The sequence below is a fragment of the Diceros bicornis genome, chromosome 5, assembly GCF_020826845.1.
Source record: "Diceros bicornis minor isolate mBicDic1 chromosome 5, mDicBic1.mat.cur, whole genome shotgun sequence".
In the NCBI taxonomy this organism is placed as follows: Eukaryota; Metazoa; Chordata; class Mammalia; order Perissodactyla; family Rhinocerotidae; genus Diceros; species Diceros bicornis.
In genome coordinates, this window is record NC_080744.1 from 49,405,858 (window position 1) to 49,425,706 (window position 19,849).

The 19,849-nt window shown below is 36.8% G+C and overlaps 1 protein-coding gene across 11 annotated transcripts in view; it reads right to left on the reverse strand.

Annotated features, from left to right (window-relative positions):
- WDR72 (WD repeat domain 72) overlaps nt 1–19,849 on the reverse strand; it is a 294,043-nt gene that overhangs the window by 67,424 nt on the left and 206,770 nt on the right. For all 11 annotated transcript variants that reach the window (XM_058541608.1, XM_058541610.1, XM_058541607.1 and 8 more), the window contains one exon: nt 17,168–17,363. In XM_058541608.1, coding sequence (XP_058397591.1) covers nt 17,168–17,363 — 196 coding nt within the window. The remainder of the gene's footprint in view (nt 1–17,167; nt 17,364–19,849) is intronic.

Below are 19,849 nucleotides of genomic sequence, written 5' to 3' on the forward strand. Positions count from 1 at the left end.
GGTTTCCCCAATGATTGTGGAGACACTTATTGGCATTTAGTGGGCAGAGGCCAGAAATGACAGATGTCCTGCAGTGCTCAGGACGGTCCTTCACAATGAATAGTTGTCCTGATATTTCACGTGGTTTCCAAATATTCCACTGGACATTCGTGGAAGTGAAACCCTGTTTATAAGTTGCTGAGTCCAGAACCTAAATTTATTTTGCACATAAGAATATTTCAAGGCATTTAATATACCCTGAATTTTCTAGGAAGGCCACTAACCCTGTATATCAAGGAATGGCCATATATTGCTGCTACTATTGTCCAGAACTTTACCAAGAAAATCCATTTGGACACCCATGTCACTGACAGCACTGTCACACGTGTGCAGGGGTCTGCATTAGTAACTGTCATCTTCTCAGTAATGGGATGTGTCCCTGTCAGCATTTTATTAAATCTTGCAGTATAGTCATACCCAAGCTTTTACCTACCGAGACACATATTATTTTATTATAAACTACTTTTGTTTCCTTTTAAATTGTGTATAAATTATGTGTGTAGATAGGTTGTATTACTAATGAACTTCATTTTAGGATTATAAAGGGGGCATTACCAAATATTTACTATAAAGTCAGTGCTAGGATTGAAATGAGTTGAGAAACACCACACTTAAATTTTCTAAAATTTCAAGATTGACCTCATTCTGATGAGAAGAAACCTAAGAAGCTGGAAGAGTGTTCACAATTACCATGCTTTTATGTATATTCAGCTACCAAGGAGTGCATTTACATTGCCCCAAGTTAGCAGGGCTCCCTGGCTGGAGGACAGCTGTTCCTGCACAGATTTACATAGAGCGTCCATGTTCATCTGTGGCAGGTAAAAGAAAAAGTAGTAATGACTCTTTGAACCGTCTTCATTTCTTATAGCTTATTCTCAGGGATTGAAAATGAAGTACCCTGCCTTATTTTTTTGCCTTCCAACATCTATTGGCATCAATTTTTCCTGGTGGCTTTCTAGACAGATAAATTGCTCCTGAACTAAATACATAAATTTGAAGAAATGCCTGTGGATTAACACTTGAGAAGAAAACCATCATCCCTATAATGATCTTTTCCATTCTCTTCCTACCTATAGACTATTAACATATTACTTAGCATTTCTTCCATCCTGCCTTAGACCAGAGTTCTTTGATACATGTCTGTCACTGTCATTTATCATTCATCTGCTCACTCAGGCAACAAACATGTAATGAGCACCCTCATGAGCCACGTGGTGCATTAGCTGCTAGGAGCATAAGATTAATAACTTCCAACTTTTGCCCTCAAGGAGTTCAGAGAGGTGGGAAAGAAAGGCAAATAAACAATTAGAGTGCCAGATGATATATGCTGTTTTGGAAGGACATACATAAGAGTAGAAAGTGATGTAATCAAAAATTTCAGTACCTTACACTGAACCTTAGACATAGTAAGTGTTTAATAAGAGATGTTTTAAAGTTATTCAAATTGTTCCAAGGCTGAAAATCGGACAGATACATTGATGAGTTAAAATGGAAAAATAAGGCTCCTGTTAGCAAGGTGAATGACATTCTGAGAAAATGGGATATTCCAACGGCACAGGGACAAATGGGTAAATTTTCCTTCAGCCACCATTTCTCTAGCAATTGCCTTGCCACATGCCAGACACTGTGGTATCTGCTGAAGATACAAAGCTGACTAAATCTCTGCTTTTTCTTTCAAAGAATTTAGTTGTACCAAAATTGTTTCCAGAACTAGGAATGCATATCCATATTGGCTAATGGAATTGTATTTGACGGAAGAACTAATATCACTCAAAGTCCCAGGCTCAGAAGTAAAGATGGACTCAATAGGGAGGAGGCTGACCCAGGTGATCCAGGTTGTAAAGAGGGATCTAGGTTAATAGCTTAAGGGCTACTGGCTACAAGAGATCAGGAATGAGCCAGAAGTCCAGAGAGAGGCAAGTGAGTCAGAACCCATGATGTGAATCCAAATACTGAGGAAAGCATTTGATGCAGCAGCTCCTTAAACACTTCCATGGAGAAGATGTAGCTGAATGAGGGACAAGAAGATGAATTTTAGCAAGGCTTGGGGCTCTCTAAAAATATCAGATTGAAATCAGACCACGACAAAATGAGTAGTGAAGAGCCAAATAATCAACCATCAGGAAAGAGAAGCTTTCTAGATGGTTACAAACTAGATTCATTCGTGTGTCTATTTTTAATTTTTTGGGAGCCTGCTGTGTGTACACCACATGGCCTAGAATGATGACGCTTAGAAAATACAATTTTAGTGTATATTCAAGATGATATCTGGCTGCTAAAGAAAAGCAATCAGCTGATTTTCCTTGACTCCTCTTTCTTTTACTAATTAGGAGTTGGCTGACTCTTTAGTATAAGCTATTCCACGGTCCATCCATTCATTCATCTATTCAATAATCACTTATTACCAGCTACCAGGTGAAGGATCATCCTAAGTGATGGGAGGAAAAAGATAAATAGACCTGACCCCTGTCCTTGAGGGGTCAATGTTGGGAGGCCAGTCTCAGCTTGGGAGAACAATAGTGCAAAACACATCAATTTCAGCGACAGAATCTAGATCACTTTTTCTCTGTCAATAAATTTAAATGGGTATGTAGACAATAATCAATAAAGTTGTGCCTGCACAACTGTTACCAAGGAAATATTTAACTCAATTTCTTGATACTACAGTCTCTGTGCAGTCGGGCCAGGCTGGCATTCTGATTGCTCATGAGGAAAAAAGACAATAAAATACTCTAGTTCTTCATATGCCAAGATGAAAATCATCAATCTCAATCTCTGTGAAAGATGAAACTACTTTTGGAAAAAGAGCAGTGAACTCTATCAGTCTTTCTAAGGCAATGTAATCTTTAAGATGATACAGAGAAGGCAGAAGCAGTGGAGGAGTTCAGAAGAATTTATATGGGGGAAGAAGGGAAATGATGAAATTTCTCCATCAATTGCACAAGGAGCTAAAAATAAGACAGGACATATATTAAACCCAAACGACAACTGTGTTTTTTGAAAGGTACGTAATGTATTCTAAGTGCTATATAATTTATTTGCTTATCACATATAAATTCATCTTCATCTAACATATGAATACCTTGATATTTAAATAAAATTATAGATTACATAATTCAAATTAATCTATAAAAATGAAAATTTAAATTTCCTCTTCTCTTCCTCCTACACTGCCAATCCTTACCCTTTTCAACTAATATGTATATGCTAAATCTGTTTCATTTCTAGTATTTACCAGTTGGCATTTCCAGTTCTGAGACATAAAACCTTCTATTTTTTAACCAGTAAAACTTATATTTATATAAATTCATATTCTAAATAAAAGTCTTTGTATTTAGTACATCTTTTTAATTTTTTATATTATTTTTTGTTTACTGAGGTAACAGCGGGTTACAACATTGTATAAATTTCAGGTGTACATCATTATACTTCTATTTCTGCATGGATTACATCATGTTCTCATGTTCACCATCCAAATACTAATTACAATCCATCACCACACACATGTGCCTAATTATCCCTTTCACCCTCCTCCCTCTCCCCTTCCCCTCTGGTAACCACCAATCCAATCTCTGCCTCTATGTGTTTGTTTGTTGTTGTTATTATCTACTACTATATTTAGTACATCTTTAGTAAAATAGGTTATAGTGCCACACACAAAGGTTACTAGAAATTAGGTATTCAATATTTGCTGATTATTTTCTTCAAGAGAATCCTTCCTCTGTTGTTATATGAAATATCTGAATTTTTACCTTCTTGTAATCCCCAATCTGGATAATACCTATACCTGTAACTGTCACATAGCAGTTGGTAAATATTTGCTGAATTAAGAAATAGTGAATGAGAATTATGGTTAAATGGGAGGCAATGCCAAGTAGTGACAAGGAATCCAAATTTTGAAGCCAGACTGCTTCAAAAAAGGGTTTGATTCCTGGGTTTGATTCCTGGCTCTGTTGCTTGTTGATACTAAGACCTTGGGCAAGTTACTTAACCTCTTTGTATCTATCTTCTCATCAAAAAAATGGGTATAACAATACTACCTATGCCCACAGGATTGTTGCCTGGATCAAATGATTTAAGGTATGTGAGGCACTTAGAACATACTAAGCATATCAGTATTAGCTGCTATCATCATTATCATTGTCATTGTTATTCTGGAAGGCTGAGGGTTACCAAAAAAAAGGAGTTGGCACGATGAGATTCAAAGAGGACACAGATGTTCTCCAGAGAAGAAATTAGAGACATGTGGGTTTCTCTCTAATGTCCAGGTTCCTCATTCAAGCATGTGTTCATCAGATGATTCTTAGGAGGAAGATAAGGGCTTAAAGTGGCTTTAGTGGTCTTAGCAAACAGTTACATTCACTCACCCCAACTTTTTGCTCGGCTAAATCATGTTCATACTTTAGGTCTTGGATCACACATCTTTTCTTCTAAGAAGACTTCTTTTCCCCAAAGACTGCATTAGGTGCCTCTTTGATGTGCTCCTATAGCCTTTTCTGTGGCGTCTGACACACTTTTAAGGTTACCTTGATGCTGGTTTGTATCCCCAAACAGAGATTTCCAATGTATTTCTCTGTGGTATCCCTAACTTTTGGGTCAGTGCATAGAAGCACAGAGGAATGATGTAGAGGAGTGACGCATCAAGATTTATTCAGGAGAGTTTGGAAGATGGCAGCATAGGAGGATCCCGAGTTTGCCTCCTCCCACAGACACGACAAACCTACAACTACCTGTGAAACAATTTCCTCTGAGAGAGATCTGGAAACTGGATGAAAAGAACCTCCACAACAAAGACCAACACAGAGAGGGGTGGAACAGGCAGAGATACAGTACTGCTGAGGAAAAACCACACCCTAGCCATGGCACTTCACAGTTGAAAGCGATCTCAAAGGTACGGAGCTTTTCCTGGAAGAGCGGAGGACTTGAGCTTCACGTTAGACACTCCAGCCTTTAGACCCAGCACAAGAGAGATGAGACCCCAAAATACCTGGCTTGGAAAACCAACAAGGAATACACCCAGGAAAACTACAGAACTTCAGGGAAAGGAAACTCTGCTCTTAAAGGGCCCATGCACAGACTCACTTGACCCAAAAACCAACACAAAAACACCAGAGAGAAAACTGCATAGTCCATTGGTAAAAGAGATTTACTTACTAAGCTCAAAGTGCATCCCGGAGAGGCAGGAGGAGGGTGGGCACACCCTGCCCCAGGGACTGAGACACTGATGGCAGCCATTTTTGTGATCTAGTTCAGCCATGCTGATGCAGATGCTAGCAGGTGCCATTTTGAAATCTTTCCTGTAGCCTGTTAGTGCAAGGGCCTGCCCTGCCCACCAGCAAGCCCACAGCAGACTTGGGCCACCAGACCTTGCAACCAGCCACACAGGAGATAAGTCTCGCCCACCAGCATGCCTGAGGCAGTTGTACACTGCCAGGCCATATAGCCAGCTTGCACCAGAGGCCTGTCCTCTCTAAAAGCAAGCTAGTCACAGCTGCGCAGCCAGCCACACCAGGGGCCTGCCTCAGCCACCAGTGCACCTGAGGCAGCCAAGCACTGCTGGACCATGCAGCCAGCCATACCAGAGGCCTGCAGGAGTTGTACACCCCTGGACCTAGCAACCAGCCACACTCAGGGCCTGCCCTGTCCACCAGTGAACTCACAGCAGTAGTGTGCTTCTGGACCCTGAAAACCGCCACATCAGAGGCCCGACTTGCTCACCAGTGAACCTGCAGTGGTTGTGCATTACCAGGCCTCGCAGCCAGCTGTGCCAGGGAGTTGCCCCATCCAATAATGAGCTCATAGCAGACGCACGTGGCCAGGCCTCACAATCAGTCGGCCTGAGCGCCATCCCAGCCTACCCACGTGCCTGCAGCAATAGTAGCCCTGCCACAACAGAAAGGCATATGAAGCCCACACAGGGGACACCCCTGGAGCATTTGGCATTTGGCATGGATGACAAGATGGAAGCGTGCTGCTGGGCTCCAAAAGACATCTCCTACATAAAGCCACATTTCCAAGATTGGGAGATGTAGCTGATTACCTAATACATAGAAGTAAGCACAGAGAAATAGGAAAAATGAGGAGACAAAGGAATATATTCCAAATAAAAGAACAGGACAAATTCTCAGAAATAAAACACAGATAAACAAATCTACCTGATAAAAAGTACAAACTAATGATCATAAGGATGCTCACTGAACTGGGGAGAAGAATAGATGAACACAGTGAGAACTGGAAAAAAGAATTAGAAAATATAAAAAAGAACCAAACAGAGCTGAAGAAAACAATAATGGAAATGAAAAATTCACTAGAGGGAATCAACAGCAGAGCAGATGACACAGAAGAATGGATCAGTGATCTGGATGATGGAGTAGAGGAAATCATCCAAGCTGAACAGAAAAAAGAATTAAAAAGAATGAGGACAGTTTAAGGGACCTCTGAGACAATGTGAGGTGTACTAACATTCACATTATAGGTGTCCTAGAAGAAGAGAGAGATAAAGGGGCAGAGAACTTATTTGAAGAAACAATAGCTGAAAACTTCCTTAATCTAGGGAAAGAAACAGACATTTAGGTATAGGAAACACAGAGAGTACCAAACAAGATGAACCCCAAAAGGCCCACATCAAGACACATTATAAGTAAAACGTCAAGAATTGAAGATAAAGAGAGAATCTTAAAAGCTGCAAGAGAAAAGCAACAAGTTACACATACGGGAAATTCCGTAAGGCTATCAGCTGACTTTTCAGCAGAAATCTTACAGGCTAGAAGGGAGTGGCATGATAATATTCAAAGTGCTGAAAGGAAAAAACCTACAACCAAGAATACTCTACCTGGCAAGATTATTATTCAGAATGGAAGAGAGATAAAGAATTTTCCAGACAAGCAAAAACTAAAGGAGTTCATCATCACTAATCCAGCCTTACAAGAAATGTTAAAAGGGCTTCTTTAAGTGGAAAAGAAAAGGTCACAAATAGAAATAAGAAAATTACCAAAGAAAAAACTATATCACTGGTAAAGGCAAACATATTATATACTAAAGGTAGTGGATCAACTACCTATAAAGCTAGAATGAAGGTAAAAAGACAAAAGTACTAAAACCATCTATATCTACAGTAAGAGGTTAAGGGATAAACAAAGTTAAAAAAGGTAAAATATGATGTCAAAGACATAAAATATGGGGGGAGAGTAAAAGTGTAGGGCTTTTAGTATAAGGTTAAACTTAAGAGACCATCAACTTCATATAGATTGCTATATACATAGATTATTATACATGAATCTTATGGTAACCATATACAAAAACCTATAATAATAAATACACAATAATAATAATAAATACACAATAATAATACATACAATAATACACAATACACAAAATATAATAAATACACAAAAAATAAAAAGAAAGGAACTGAAACATAACACTAAAGAAACTCATCGAATCACAAAGAGAGCAAGAAAAGAAGAAAGGAACAGAGAAGAACTACAAACACATCCAGAAAAAAAGTAGCAAAATGGCAATAAGTACATAGTTATCAATAATTACTTTAAATGGAAATGGACTAAAAGCTCCTATCAAAAGATATAGGGTGGCTGAATGGATAAAAAAACAAGACATATATATATGCTGCATACAAGAGATACACTTCAGATCTAAAGACACTCATAGACCAAAAGTGAAGAGATCGAAAAACATATTCCATACAAATGGAAATGAAAAGAAAGCTGGGGTAGTAATACTTGTATCAGACAAAACAGACTTTAAAACAAAAACTGTAAAAAGAGACAAAGAAGGGCATTACATAATGATAAAGGGAACAGTACAAGAGGATATAATATTTGTAAATATCTATGCACTCAACATAGGAGCACCTAAATACGTAAAGCAAATATTAACAGACATAAAAGAAGAAATTGACAGTAACACAATAATAGCAGGGGACTTTAACACTCCACTTACGTCAACAGATAGGTCATTCAAACAGAAGATCAATAAGGAAACATTGGTCATCAATGAAATATAAGACCAGATATACAGAACATGTCATTCAAAAACTGCATAACACAGGCTCTTTTCAAATGCACATGGAAGATTCTCTACAATACAGCACATATTAGGCCACAAAACAAGTCTCAATAAATTTAAGAAGACTGAAATAATATCAAGCATCTTTTCTGACCACAATGGTATGAAACTAGAAATCAACTAGAAGAACAAAACTGGAAAAGTCACATATGTAGAGATTAAACAATATTACTGAATGGGTCAATGGAGAAATCGAAAAATACCTGGAGACAAATGAAAACAAAAATATGATATACCAAAATTTATGAGATACAGCAAAAGTGATACTCAGAGGGAAGTTTATAGTAATACAGGCTTACCTCAACAAACAAGAAAAATCTCAAACAATTTAACATTACACCTAAAGGAACTAGAAAAAGAAGAACAAATGAAGCCTGAAATCAGTAGAAGGAAGGAAATAATAAAAATCAGAGAGGAAGTAATTGAAATAGAGGCTAAAAAGATAATAGAAAAGATCAATGAAACTAAGAGCTGGTTCTTTGAAAATATAAACAAAGTTGACAAACCTTTAGCTAGACTCACTAGGAAAAAAAGAAGGTTCAAATAAACAAAATCAGAAACAACAGAGGAGAAATTACAACGGATACCACAGAAATACAAAGGATTATAAGAGAATACTATGAAAAGCTATCACCCACAAATTGGATAACCTAGAAGAAATAGAAAAATTCTTAGAATTATCCAACCTTCCAAAACCGAATCAAGAAAAAATAGAGAATCTAAATAGAATGGCCACTAGTAAGGAGATCAAAACAGTAATCAAAAACCTCCCAAAAAACAAAAGTCCAAGACCAGGTGGTTTCCCGGGTGAATTCTACCAGGCATTTAAAAAACAGATTTAATACTTATTCTTCTCAAACTCGTCCAAAAAACTGAAGAAGAGGGGACACTTCCTAACTCATTTTGCCAGGCCAGCATTACCTTGATACCAAAACTAGACAAGAACAACACAAAAAGAAAATTACAGGCCAATATTGCTGATGAACATAGATGCAAAAATCCTCAACAAAATATTAGCAAATTGAATACAACAATGCATTAAAAGGCTCATACAACACAATCAAGTGGGATTTATTCCAGGGATGCAAGGATGGTTTAACATCCATAAATCAATCAACATGATACAAACGTTAACAAAATGAAGAATAAAAATCACATAATCATCTCAATAGATGTTGAGAAAGTATTTGACAAGATTTAGTATCCGTTTATGATAAAAACTGAATAAAATGGGTATAGAAGGAAAGTACCTCAACATAATAAAGGCCATATGCAACAAACCCACAGCTAACATCATACTCAACATGAATAACTGAAAGTTATCCCCTAAGAACAAGAAAAAGACAAGGATGCCCACTTTTGTCACTCTTATTCAACATAGTAGTAGAAGTCCTAGCTAGAGCAATTAGATAAGAAAAAGGAATAAAAAGGATCCAAGTTGGAAAGGAAGAAGTAAAACTGTCACTATTTGCAGATGACATGATTTTATATGTAGAAAACCCTAAAGAATCCACCAAAAAACTGTTAGAAATAATAAAGAGTAAAGTTGCAATCAACACACAAAAATCAGTTGTGTTTCTATACACTAACAAGGAAATATCAGAAGGAGAAATCAAGAATCTAATACCATTGAAATAGCAACAAAAATAAAATACCTAGGAATAAATTTACCCAAGGAGGTGAAAGACTTGTACACTGAAAATTATAAGACATTATTGAAAGAAATCAAAGAAGACACAAAGAAATGGAAAGATACTCCATGCTCACGGATTGGAAGAATTAACATAGTTAAAATGTCCATACTAGCTAAAGCAATCTACAGATTCAATACAATTCCTATCAAAATCCTAACAACATTTTTCATGGAAATAGAACACAGAATCTTAAAATTTATAAGGAACCACGAAAGACACCGAATAGCGAAAGCAATCCTGAGAGAAAAGAACAAAGCTGGAGGCTTCACAGTCCCTGATTTCAAAGTATACTACAAAGCTGTAGTAATCAAAACAGCATGGTACTGACAGAAAAACAGACACAGAGAACAATGGAACAGAATTATGAGACCAGAAATAAACTCAAACATTTATGTACAGCTTATTTTTGACAAAGGAACTAAGAACATAAAATGGAGAAAGGAAAGTCTCTTCAATAAATGGTGTTGGGGAAACTGGACAGCCACATGCAAAAGAATGAAAGTAGACCACTATCTTATACCATATACAAAAATTAACTCAAAATGAATTAAAGACTTGAATGGAAGACCTGAAACCATAAAAATCCTAGAAGAAAACATAGACAGGATGCTCTTTGATGTCACTCTTAGCAGTATCTTTTTGAATATGTCTCCTTGGGCAGGGGAAACAAGACAAAAAATAAACAAACGGGACTACAACAAACTAAAAAGCTCTGCACGGCAAAAGAAAACATCAACAAAATGAAAAGACAACCTACCAACTGGGAGATGATATTTGCAAATCATATATCCGATACGGGGTTAATATGCAAAATACATAAAAACTCATACAACTCAACAACAAATAAACAACCTAATTAAAAAACAGACAGAGATCTGAACAGACATTTTCCACAGAAGATACACAGATAGCCAACATGCACATGAAGAGATGTTTAACACCACTAATTATTAGGGAAATGCAAATCAAAATCACAATGAGATATCTCCTCATACCAGTTAGAATGGCTTTTATTAAGAAGACAAGAAATAACAAGTATTGAAGACAATGTGGAGAAAAGGGAACACTTGTGCACTCTTGGTGGGAATGTAAACTGGTGCAGCCACTATGAAAAGTAGCATGCTGACTCATAAAATTAAAAGTAGAGGGCTGGCCTTGTGGCGCAGCAGTTAAGTGTGCGCGCTCCACTTTAGCAGCCAGGGGTTAGCAGGTTCGGATCCGGGCACGCACCAACGTACTGCTTGTCAAGCCATGTTGTCGTGGCATCCCGCATAAAGTAGAGGAAGATGGGCATGGATGTTAGCCCAGGGCCGATCTTCCTCAGCAAAAAAGAGAAGGATTGGCAACAGATGTTAGCTCAGGGCTGATCTTCCTCACCAAAAATAAATAAATAAATAAATAAATACATAAATAAATAAATAAATAAATAAATAAAAGTAGAACTACCATATGATCCAGCTATTCCACTTCTGGGTATTTATCCAAAGAACTCGCAAATATTAATTTGAAAAGATATATGCACCCCTATGCTCATTGCAGCTTTATTCACAATAGCCAAGACTTGGAAATAACCTAAGTGTCCATCAACAGATGAATGGATAAAGCAGATGTGGTATATATACACAATGGAATACTTACTACTCAGCCATAAAAAAAGATGAAATCTTGCCACTTGTGACAATATGGACAGACCTTGAGGGTATTATGCTAAGTGAAATAAGTCAGACCGAGAAAGCCAAATATTGTATGATTTCACTCAAATGTGGAAGATAAAATAACAACAACAACACACAAACTCATCGATACAGAGAACAGATTGGGGATTAACAAAGGGGAAGGGGGTAGGGGGGCGGACAAAAGGAGTAAAGGAGCACATCCGTACAGTGACGGATGGCAACTAGACTTTTGGTGGTGAACATGTAATCTATACAGAAGTCGAAATATAATAATGTACACCTGAAATTTATAAAATGTTATAAACAAATGTTTCCTCAATTAAAAAAAAACATTTATTCAAAGTTTTGGAGATAGCATAATGTACAATTTAGAACATCAAGTTACTAACCCTTCATAACCAAAAGCCTATCACACCTGCCTTCTTAGCTTAATCCACCCAAAGGCTGTGATTGGGATAATTTCTTGCAGAAAACAACAAGAAGGAGCTCTGAAGTATGCATCAGCAATATACATACATATATATATGTTTCTTTATAAACAATATACATGCTATTAGTATATCAACACTATATCCATTATAAAACATACACAAAAATAGAAATTTCAAAAGGAGGATATTAACACACACACAAAACACACACACACACACACCCCTCCTGATGTAGTTTAAGATAAGTTTGGCAATGCCATTTACATCTTATTTGCTTAATCTTGCATTATTAGTATTATCTTCAATTCAGTTTCTTGGCAGGAAACTCTTGTCCATTTTTTGAGGGTTAGTTTAGTTAAATGAGAAAATCAAATCTGTAGGTCATCTAAGCAGGGACACTTGAAACTGCACACAGCAGAGGCAGCCTTCTGTGGAGTGGGTCTCCCACTCTTCCTTCAGCAAACCTGGAACACATATGCGACACTGCACCACTCGACACAGGAATCAAGTCAAGACACCAGGGTCAATCTGTGTATCAAATATTTTTTGTTTGAAAAAATATAAGTATAGATTTTCATTATCTCACTCTTCCATATCCAATCCGTTGGCAAATACTGTCAGCTATACCTTCCAAATACATTCAGAATCTGATCAGCTCTCACTTTCTCCATACAGGCCACCATATTTGTTCCAAGTTGCCATCATCTGGATTAGCATAATGGCCTCCCAACTGGTCTCCCTGCTTCTGCCCTTGGCCTCTGAACTGCAGGCAACGTGATCCCATTAAAATATGTGCTGTTTCTCTGCTCAAATGGTTTCCCATCTCAAAGAAAGCCTAACACCACACTATGACACAAAAGGCCTTCTATGATGTGTTCCCCATTACTTCTCTGCTCCTTGTTCACAGAGACCTCTCCTAAATGACTTCTGTGGCCACAAAGAAGAAAGCATTGGCCTTCTCACTTAGCCTGGAGACCTCACAGGGGATGGTGGATATGCATTTACTATAAATAAAGACAGTCAAGAAAGAGTTTTCCTGTGAGGTAGTCAACTATGTTTCAAAGATTTTCCACAACTAGAAAGATTCCCTTCTGAGAAATTCAGCAGCAGAGGAAGTTTGCCCCAAGCCAGTAATTCTACTGATGGCCACCAGGACCACAAAACTTTTCTGTTGAATAGATGTTCATTTCCTGATTTACTACAAATGCATGGTTTTCTTTAAACAAAGAGCACATTTTCATTATTTAATTTTTTAGATAAGTCTTTGAAAATGATGCATGTAATAAAGATTATTTGCAGTAATTTGATGCATCTTCTTCACAACCACACAGTTGAATGTGAATTTAAATTCAGCCAATAATTTCAAAGTGACAGTTTTATCTAGAAAGCCTCCATTTCTATTTCAACCAATTTATTTAATAGAACAATTTAGAGTGCTTCTTTAGACTAACCCAAATAACACACACAAAAAAAAGTAAAGGGAAATAACTTTCAAATGCATTTTAATAATAGAAACCACTGCTGTTTTTAAAGCAATGAATTTTAGCATCAAATGTGAGTGTTATTTGTACAGTTTCTTACTAAAGAGATTCAAGGAAGCTAGCAAGGTAATCATTATAAAAATGTAAAGTCAGATAAAATCCACCACTCTCCCATAAAATATCAATACACATATATTAAGACCTCAAATAAAATACATGCTGTGAATTGTAACCCGCAAAAACACTGAAAAATAAATAAGATACAAAACTATAAAGTGTACACACACATTATGCTTCAATTCTCACTTCACTTGATTTCCATTGCTTTCTAGATGCATCTCATGTACAAATAGCTGAAGAAACCTGGTGATTTTCTTTATTATAATGGTTGGGATGGCAATGATTGAACGCTCTGCATTTTCTTTGATAATAGAAAGTATGATTTATGAGAAAGGAATAAAAATCTAAGAAAACCACTCGATAAATTATTCAATTTTCAGATCAAGCTGATTTAGAGCAAATTTCCTTCATGCTGCTAGTATGGAAAATGCAGCTTACTGGATAAGAACACAGTGTTTAAGAGAACATCTGGGTTTGCTTCCCTATTTTTAGTAATTTTGTGCCTGTCAACAAGGCATATAACCTCTTTTACATCCCAGTTTATTCATTTAAAAAGTGGGATAATAGGGGCCGGCCCGGTGGCGCAAGCGGTTAAGTGCGCGCGCTCCGCTGCGGCGGCCCGGGGTTCGCTGGTTCGGATCCCGGGCGTGCACCAACGCACTGCTTGGTAAGCCATGCTGTGGCGGCGTCCCATATAAAGTGGAGGAAGATGGGCACTGATGTTAGCCCAGGGCCGTCTTCCTCAGCAAAAAAAAAGAGGAGGATTGGCGGATGTTAGCTCAGGGCTGATCTCCTCACAAAAAAAAAAAAAAAAAAAAAAAAAAAAAAAAAAAAGTGGGATAATAATAGAAAGTATGTCTCAAAGTGCAAGATGTACACCACTGGTGGCATTCAAGATAGCTGGTATAGTGATGGACTTTTTTTCAAATACTATTTAATTTAATGTGTATGAGACATAATTAGCATGTCAAATAAAAAATTTACAGAGGTAATTTTTCAGGACAAGCCTAGGCAGCACCATGAGAATCTCTCTTTCTCAGAGAGTAGTTCTTTTCAGCTGTACTTTGAACCTTCATTTCCATGAACATGGACAGTTAAAAAAACTGCAATTATTTACACAAATGACTCAAATGTTGGAAACAGAGCCTTAGGATTCATGTGGATTATCTGAGAATTAAAGGAAAAAGTGAGATAACATTCATAAAGTACTTAGCATAGTGTTGCAGTGTATTAACTGCTATTGTTATTATTCTTTCTTTATGATCTATTATTGCCATATTACCATAATGCTAATAAACCAAATATACTCCACCCTGGCAAAAAAGAAGTTTATGAATATCCATGCATAATAAAAGCATCATCTGTTACTTTCCAAATGATTTACAAATAAAATGCATCATGAAGAAACCAAGAAAGAACAAAAGAAATTAGGAAAAAAATGGAAGAGAAGAGCGTACAGAGGACAAATGAGCAAAGACCTGATAAAATTAAACAATATAAGCCTTTTGTCATAAGATATTTGGTAAGATAATATATGTTGCAATGACACTGGGGCTAACTAAATCTGCCTATAAAATTTGGAGAATAATCACATCCAGTGAATAGTACCTACACCATCTCCTTAACCTTTGAATCAGGACATTTGAAATAAATAAAATAGCTTTTTACTTATTTATTTTTTAAAATTCCATCAAGTAATGCAGTACATACCACTGTAATAAAGTAATTTTCTCCTGTAATTTTACTAAGTTCCTCTGAATAGTTTTAAAAACAAGTCCTTTCCAAAAGGGGGAAAAAGGCAGTGTTAATACCCAACATAATATTGCTTGGAAATTTTCCTTTTTGATGCATGTTATGTGTTTCCTATTTAATTGCAATTGCAGTTAATATTTTCCTACAAGTAGTATTTCCCAAGAAAATATATCCTCAGCATTTTATGAATATGTTATATTTCTTTTAAATAGAATTATTCTAAATTTTACCCACCAACATATAAAGTAGCTTTAATATTTTTGTGTTCCAATTCTTACCACAAACTAACCCTAAAATTCTCTTTTAACATTGGCAAAGGATCATTCAATAATGATCAAAAGATAGTTAATCTCTAACTTAAAGTCTGGATGTCTTTAGTCATAGAAAGACTAAATTCTATAGTATCAACAGTTCTTATACCTGAGAATTAACTGGGGACGGAACAGGGCCCAATCTCATGAAATTTCAAATAACGGGTAAGCCATGTGACAGCAAAACTCATCAAAAGTTTCACCTTGATAGCCTGCCATGAATTTCTCAACTAGAAAAAAGGGCTATGGGCCAGCATATAAGTTAGACACTCAAGATTAGGGATAAGGCACAGAAATGTCACCCAATGAGAGTTAACACATGTTGAATGACACTAGTTGTCTTTGGAGAGTTGGAGGAAACCTATTAACGTACCTCTCCAAATGAATAAAGAACTTAAATGTAGTCATTGAAAATTAATTTAAAAAGAAAATTTCTACTTCTTGCTAGAAAAGTATAATACAACTACAATTATGTGATATGATCAAAAAGGAGCTTCTTCAAGGGGTTGAATTTCCCAGATAATTATAGCTAATTTCTGGACAACAAACAAATGACTTGAAATCACCATCGAGCTTTATCAAATTACTTATTGAATTTACCATCTTCAGTGAGCATCTTGGCATTAGGAAATAGTCTATCTATTTTGATCATTGGTCTTCACTAGGAAGCCTTTTCCTGCTACATATCCTCTCTCACTACATAATGCTCTCCAATCAATAATCTTATAAAAATAACAAAAAGAAATAAATCTAACACATTTTTAAGAATGACGCTTGTTCTAAGATTCAACATTTTAAAGACAGCAACATTTCTCTGAATCCCAGATAAATAAAAAGACAATCTCTTTTTGAGAGCTAAAAGAAGTACCTGACAATTTTTAACAATCTGGAACATGTAAATTTGTAACATGTTTTCCTGACAAAAATATACATTTAATCATATTATAAATTAATTTGTTCACCAAAAGCTTAGTAATAAAGTTGAAAATCAAATTTGTACTTAATTTTTTGTACTGTTTTTAATCTCTTTTTATTAAAGTCATAGAAAATAGCCTGAAAAATCAGATAAAATTTTACAGCAGAAATTTAGATTTATGCAAGCCATAAACCATAAACATTATCATTATGAAGTTACAATGATAAAATTTGTTATAAAATCAAGCGGTCCAACTATAAATCAGTTTATTAGTTTGCACTATGTTTCTTATTCCCAGAAAAGAAAAAAATCGGCACATAACTATTATCAAGGTACCAAGTGAAAACAAATTTAGGACCCATTATTATCAGGGTATCCTTACAATGTATATCCCATATTACTATTAATCTTGTTTTCATTTTTAATCACTGAAAACATTTTTATAAATAACAAATTTTTGTTCTGGAAAATATGTATTGACTACAATAGAATTTAGAAGTTCTTTAAAACTCGACAATTATAAGAGGAAACTGATAGCAGAATAGGCCAGAAACAGGCTTGGTTTTTGCAGAAATGATATACTGAGAACTTATACTCTCAACACGTTCTAAGTACTAGAAAAAGTGCTGATGCAAGAGCATGCCAATAAATTTTGCACTTACTTTGCAGAGGCAAAATGTCTGTAACACACTGTAAGTCTAGCTCCTCAGCCCATTCCATCTTTGGCAGGATCTGCATCATCTCACAGTTACCATTCTCTGTCACGGACTCTGGTTGACTGTTGATCGGTGCCTTTCTCAAGGTCTTCATGTGCTGCTGAACTTCCGCCAAGAGAACAGCTTGTATTGCTTCAGTTACCTGTAAAGATTTTTTTTTATGAACTATTTTTAGTATTATTACAAATGCTTGGGGTCTTGCACAAAACCCAAAGCCTGGAATTTTTATTTGAATTGGTTTCACATAAACTGTAATGCTCCATCCCATTAGAATTTGTATCTGAAACAAATGAATTGCAGACACTGAGAACTGGCACCCAAATCATCACACTGTTCTTTTGCAAACTCAGGAGATTCTAAAAGGAAAGTTGAAAGAAGTTCTCAATTCTTTCTCCTAACATATTTTCATTTCCACCAAAAGAAAAAGAAAATTAATTTGAATACATCATATTGCTCTTAAAGACAAGGTTACCTCCTCAAACAATGTCTAGCTCTAAAGCACTATTTAGCTAAAAACACTTGGTTTAAACTAGGTCTAATATAGATGGTTAAAGACAAGACTTTAATAATGAATCTCGCTCAACTGTGTATATGTGTATGTGGTTTTACACAGCTTAAAATACCTCAAAGCATGCCTTCTGATTATTGTACATATCCAGTCTAATCCAATATTTTTTTTTTTTTTGCTGAGGAAGAGTCGCCCTGAGCTAACATCCATTGGCAATCTTCCTCTTTAGTTGCTTGAGGAAGATTAGTTCTGAGCTAACATCTGCGCCAATCTTACTTTATTTTGTATGTGGGATGCCTCCACAGCGTGGCTGGTGAGTGGAGTAGGTCCACGCCCAGGATTCCAACATGCGACCCTGGGCCACCAAAGCGGAGTGTGTGGAACTTGAACCACTCGGTCATGGGGCTGGCCCTTCCAATATCTTCATTTTTAAAATGAAGAATCTGGGACATGACATTCCAAGGTCATACAGACTTGGTGGATAGACCTTCTGACCCCTGATTCTATGCCCTTTGTACTATATGTCCTCCCAAGGTTCTATACCTTTACCCCTCAGTAAAAAGCCAGTGACCGTACCTTAGCTTCTTCCTGGCAAGAGATGAGGCAAGGTCCAGGAGTAAGACAGAGTTCAAAGTAAGCTAAGAGCTGAATCAGTGAGAGAAAAGGAAAAGCACCACTGATCTAGGTGAGCTTGGGGCACCCCACCATTATCCTTCTCTGGCTCACAGTTGAACCTTTCATATAGCCACATCCCAATGCCTGCTCCTTTTCCCCTCAAAACCCTGCCCTCTGTCAAGATGACTCATATTCTGAAATGCCACTTGTGGAATTGGACAATTCTATATTGCCACTGTTCCTTTTGCATTATCCCCACTCGACCCACAGGACACCTAGAGCTAGGGCTTTGGGACAACACCAACCGAGACTAGTGATCTAGAGTTGCTGATGCCAAAAATAGAAAAGATATTCACCTAAATATTTATTCAGTTTCTTTTACGTGTTGTGGCAGCATGTGAGACCTTTAGGCTCCAGAGACACTCAGAGAGCTTAAGCTGATGGCAGATGCTCACTGAACTACTGGGGCAGAAGGAGCCAGGTACCTGACTTTTAAATATAGGAAATTTCCCAAAAGTTTCAGGGCAGCTTCCTGATCACTGATCATCCCCCTGTTCTTGTCCACTCAAATTCTTGGTTAGGTTGTGATAAAAGGCTAACGAATGATTTGATTTTACTATTGCATACCATGTGTACTAACATTGTAGTACTGCCTGTCACAATACAGGTACATAATTCTTCCTCGGGCATATCGTGTGATGAAATACTCAACACTGTGATAGCTATTGCATACCAGGAATCTAATATATAGTTCTACATATCATGATACTGGTGAATCATGCCTATTAATACCTACCATGTAATGAGATATACATTATACTAACTATTAGGTATGATGTCTACTAACATTTTCTACTCTGTATCACAATATAGGCGAACCATGCTTATTTATGTATATCATATGATGGGACAAACTGTATTAATTCCTGAACAATTTTACATCACTGAATTTATTTCATTTTAGTTTTGTCACACATTTTATTTTATGGCACTGCTTTCAAGATGTAGATGATGTGGTAGAAAGAGCTCTGAATCAGAAATAAGAAGGCTCGAATTTCTGATCCAACTATGACAGTTATTACAAACGCCATCTTTGGCAAGTCACATATTACTCTAGGACTTCATGGCCTCACTTATCAAACAAAATCTGTGATGCTGAGAGAAGCTAGGATGAGAGATTTAAATCAGAGAATCCTGTGTGGAACTTGCTTCTGTCCATACCTATAAATCAGGAGGATATTAGAGGATGTCTTCAGACCCATACTATGTCCAGACTATGGTATATTCCTCAGAATGGGCAGTTTGGCCATATGCTCCCATGGAATTATGGCTGTCCTCTCACACTGGGATCATTATCATCTCTGAGGAGCACCCACAATTGTGATTTAGAATGTCCTCTATCCCACTGGATCAGTATTCTTTCTTAAAAATATATAGGGTGGCTAGCCCAGTGGCATAGCGGTTAAGTTTGTGAGCTCTGCTTCAGTGGCCTGGGGTTCGCAGAT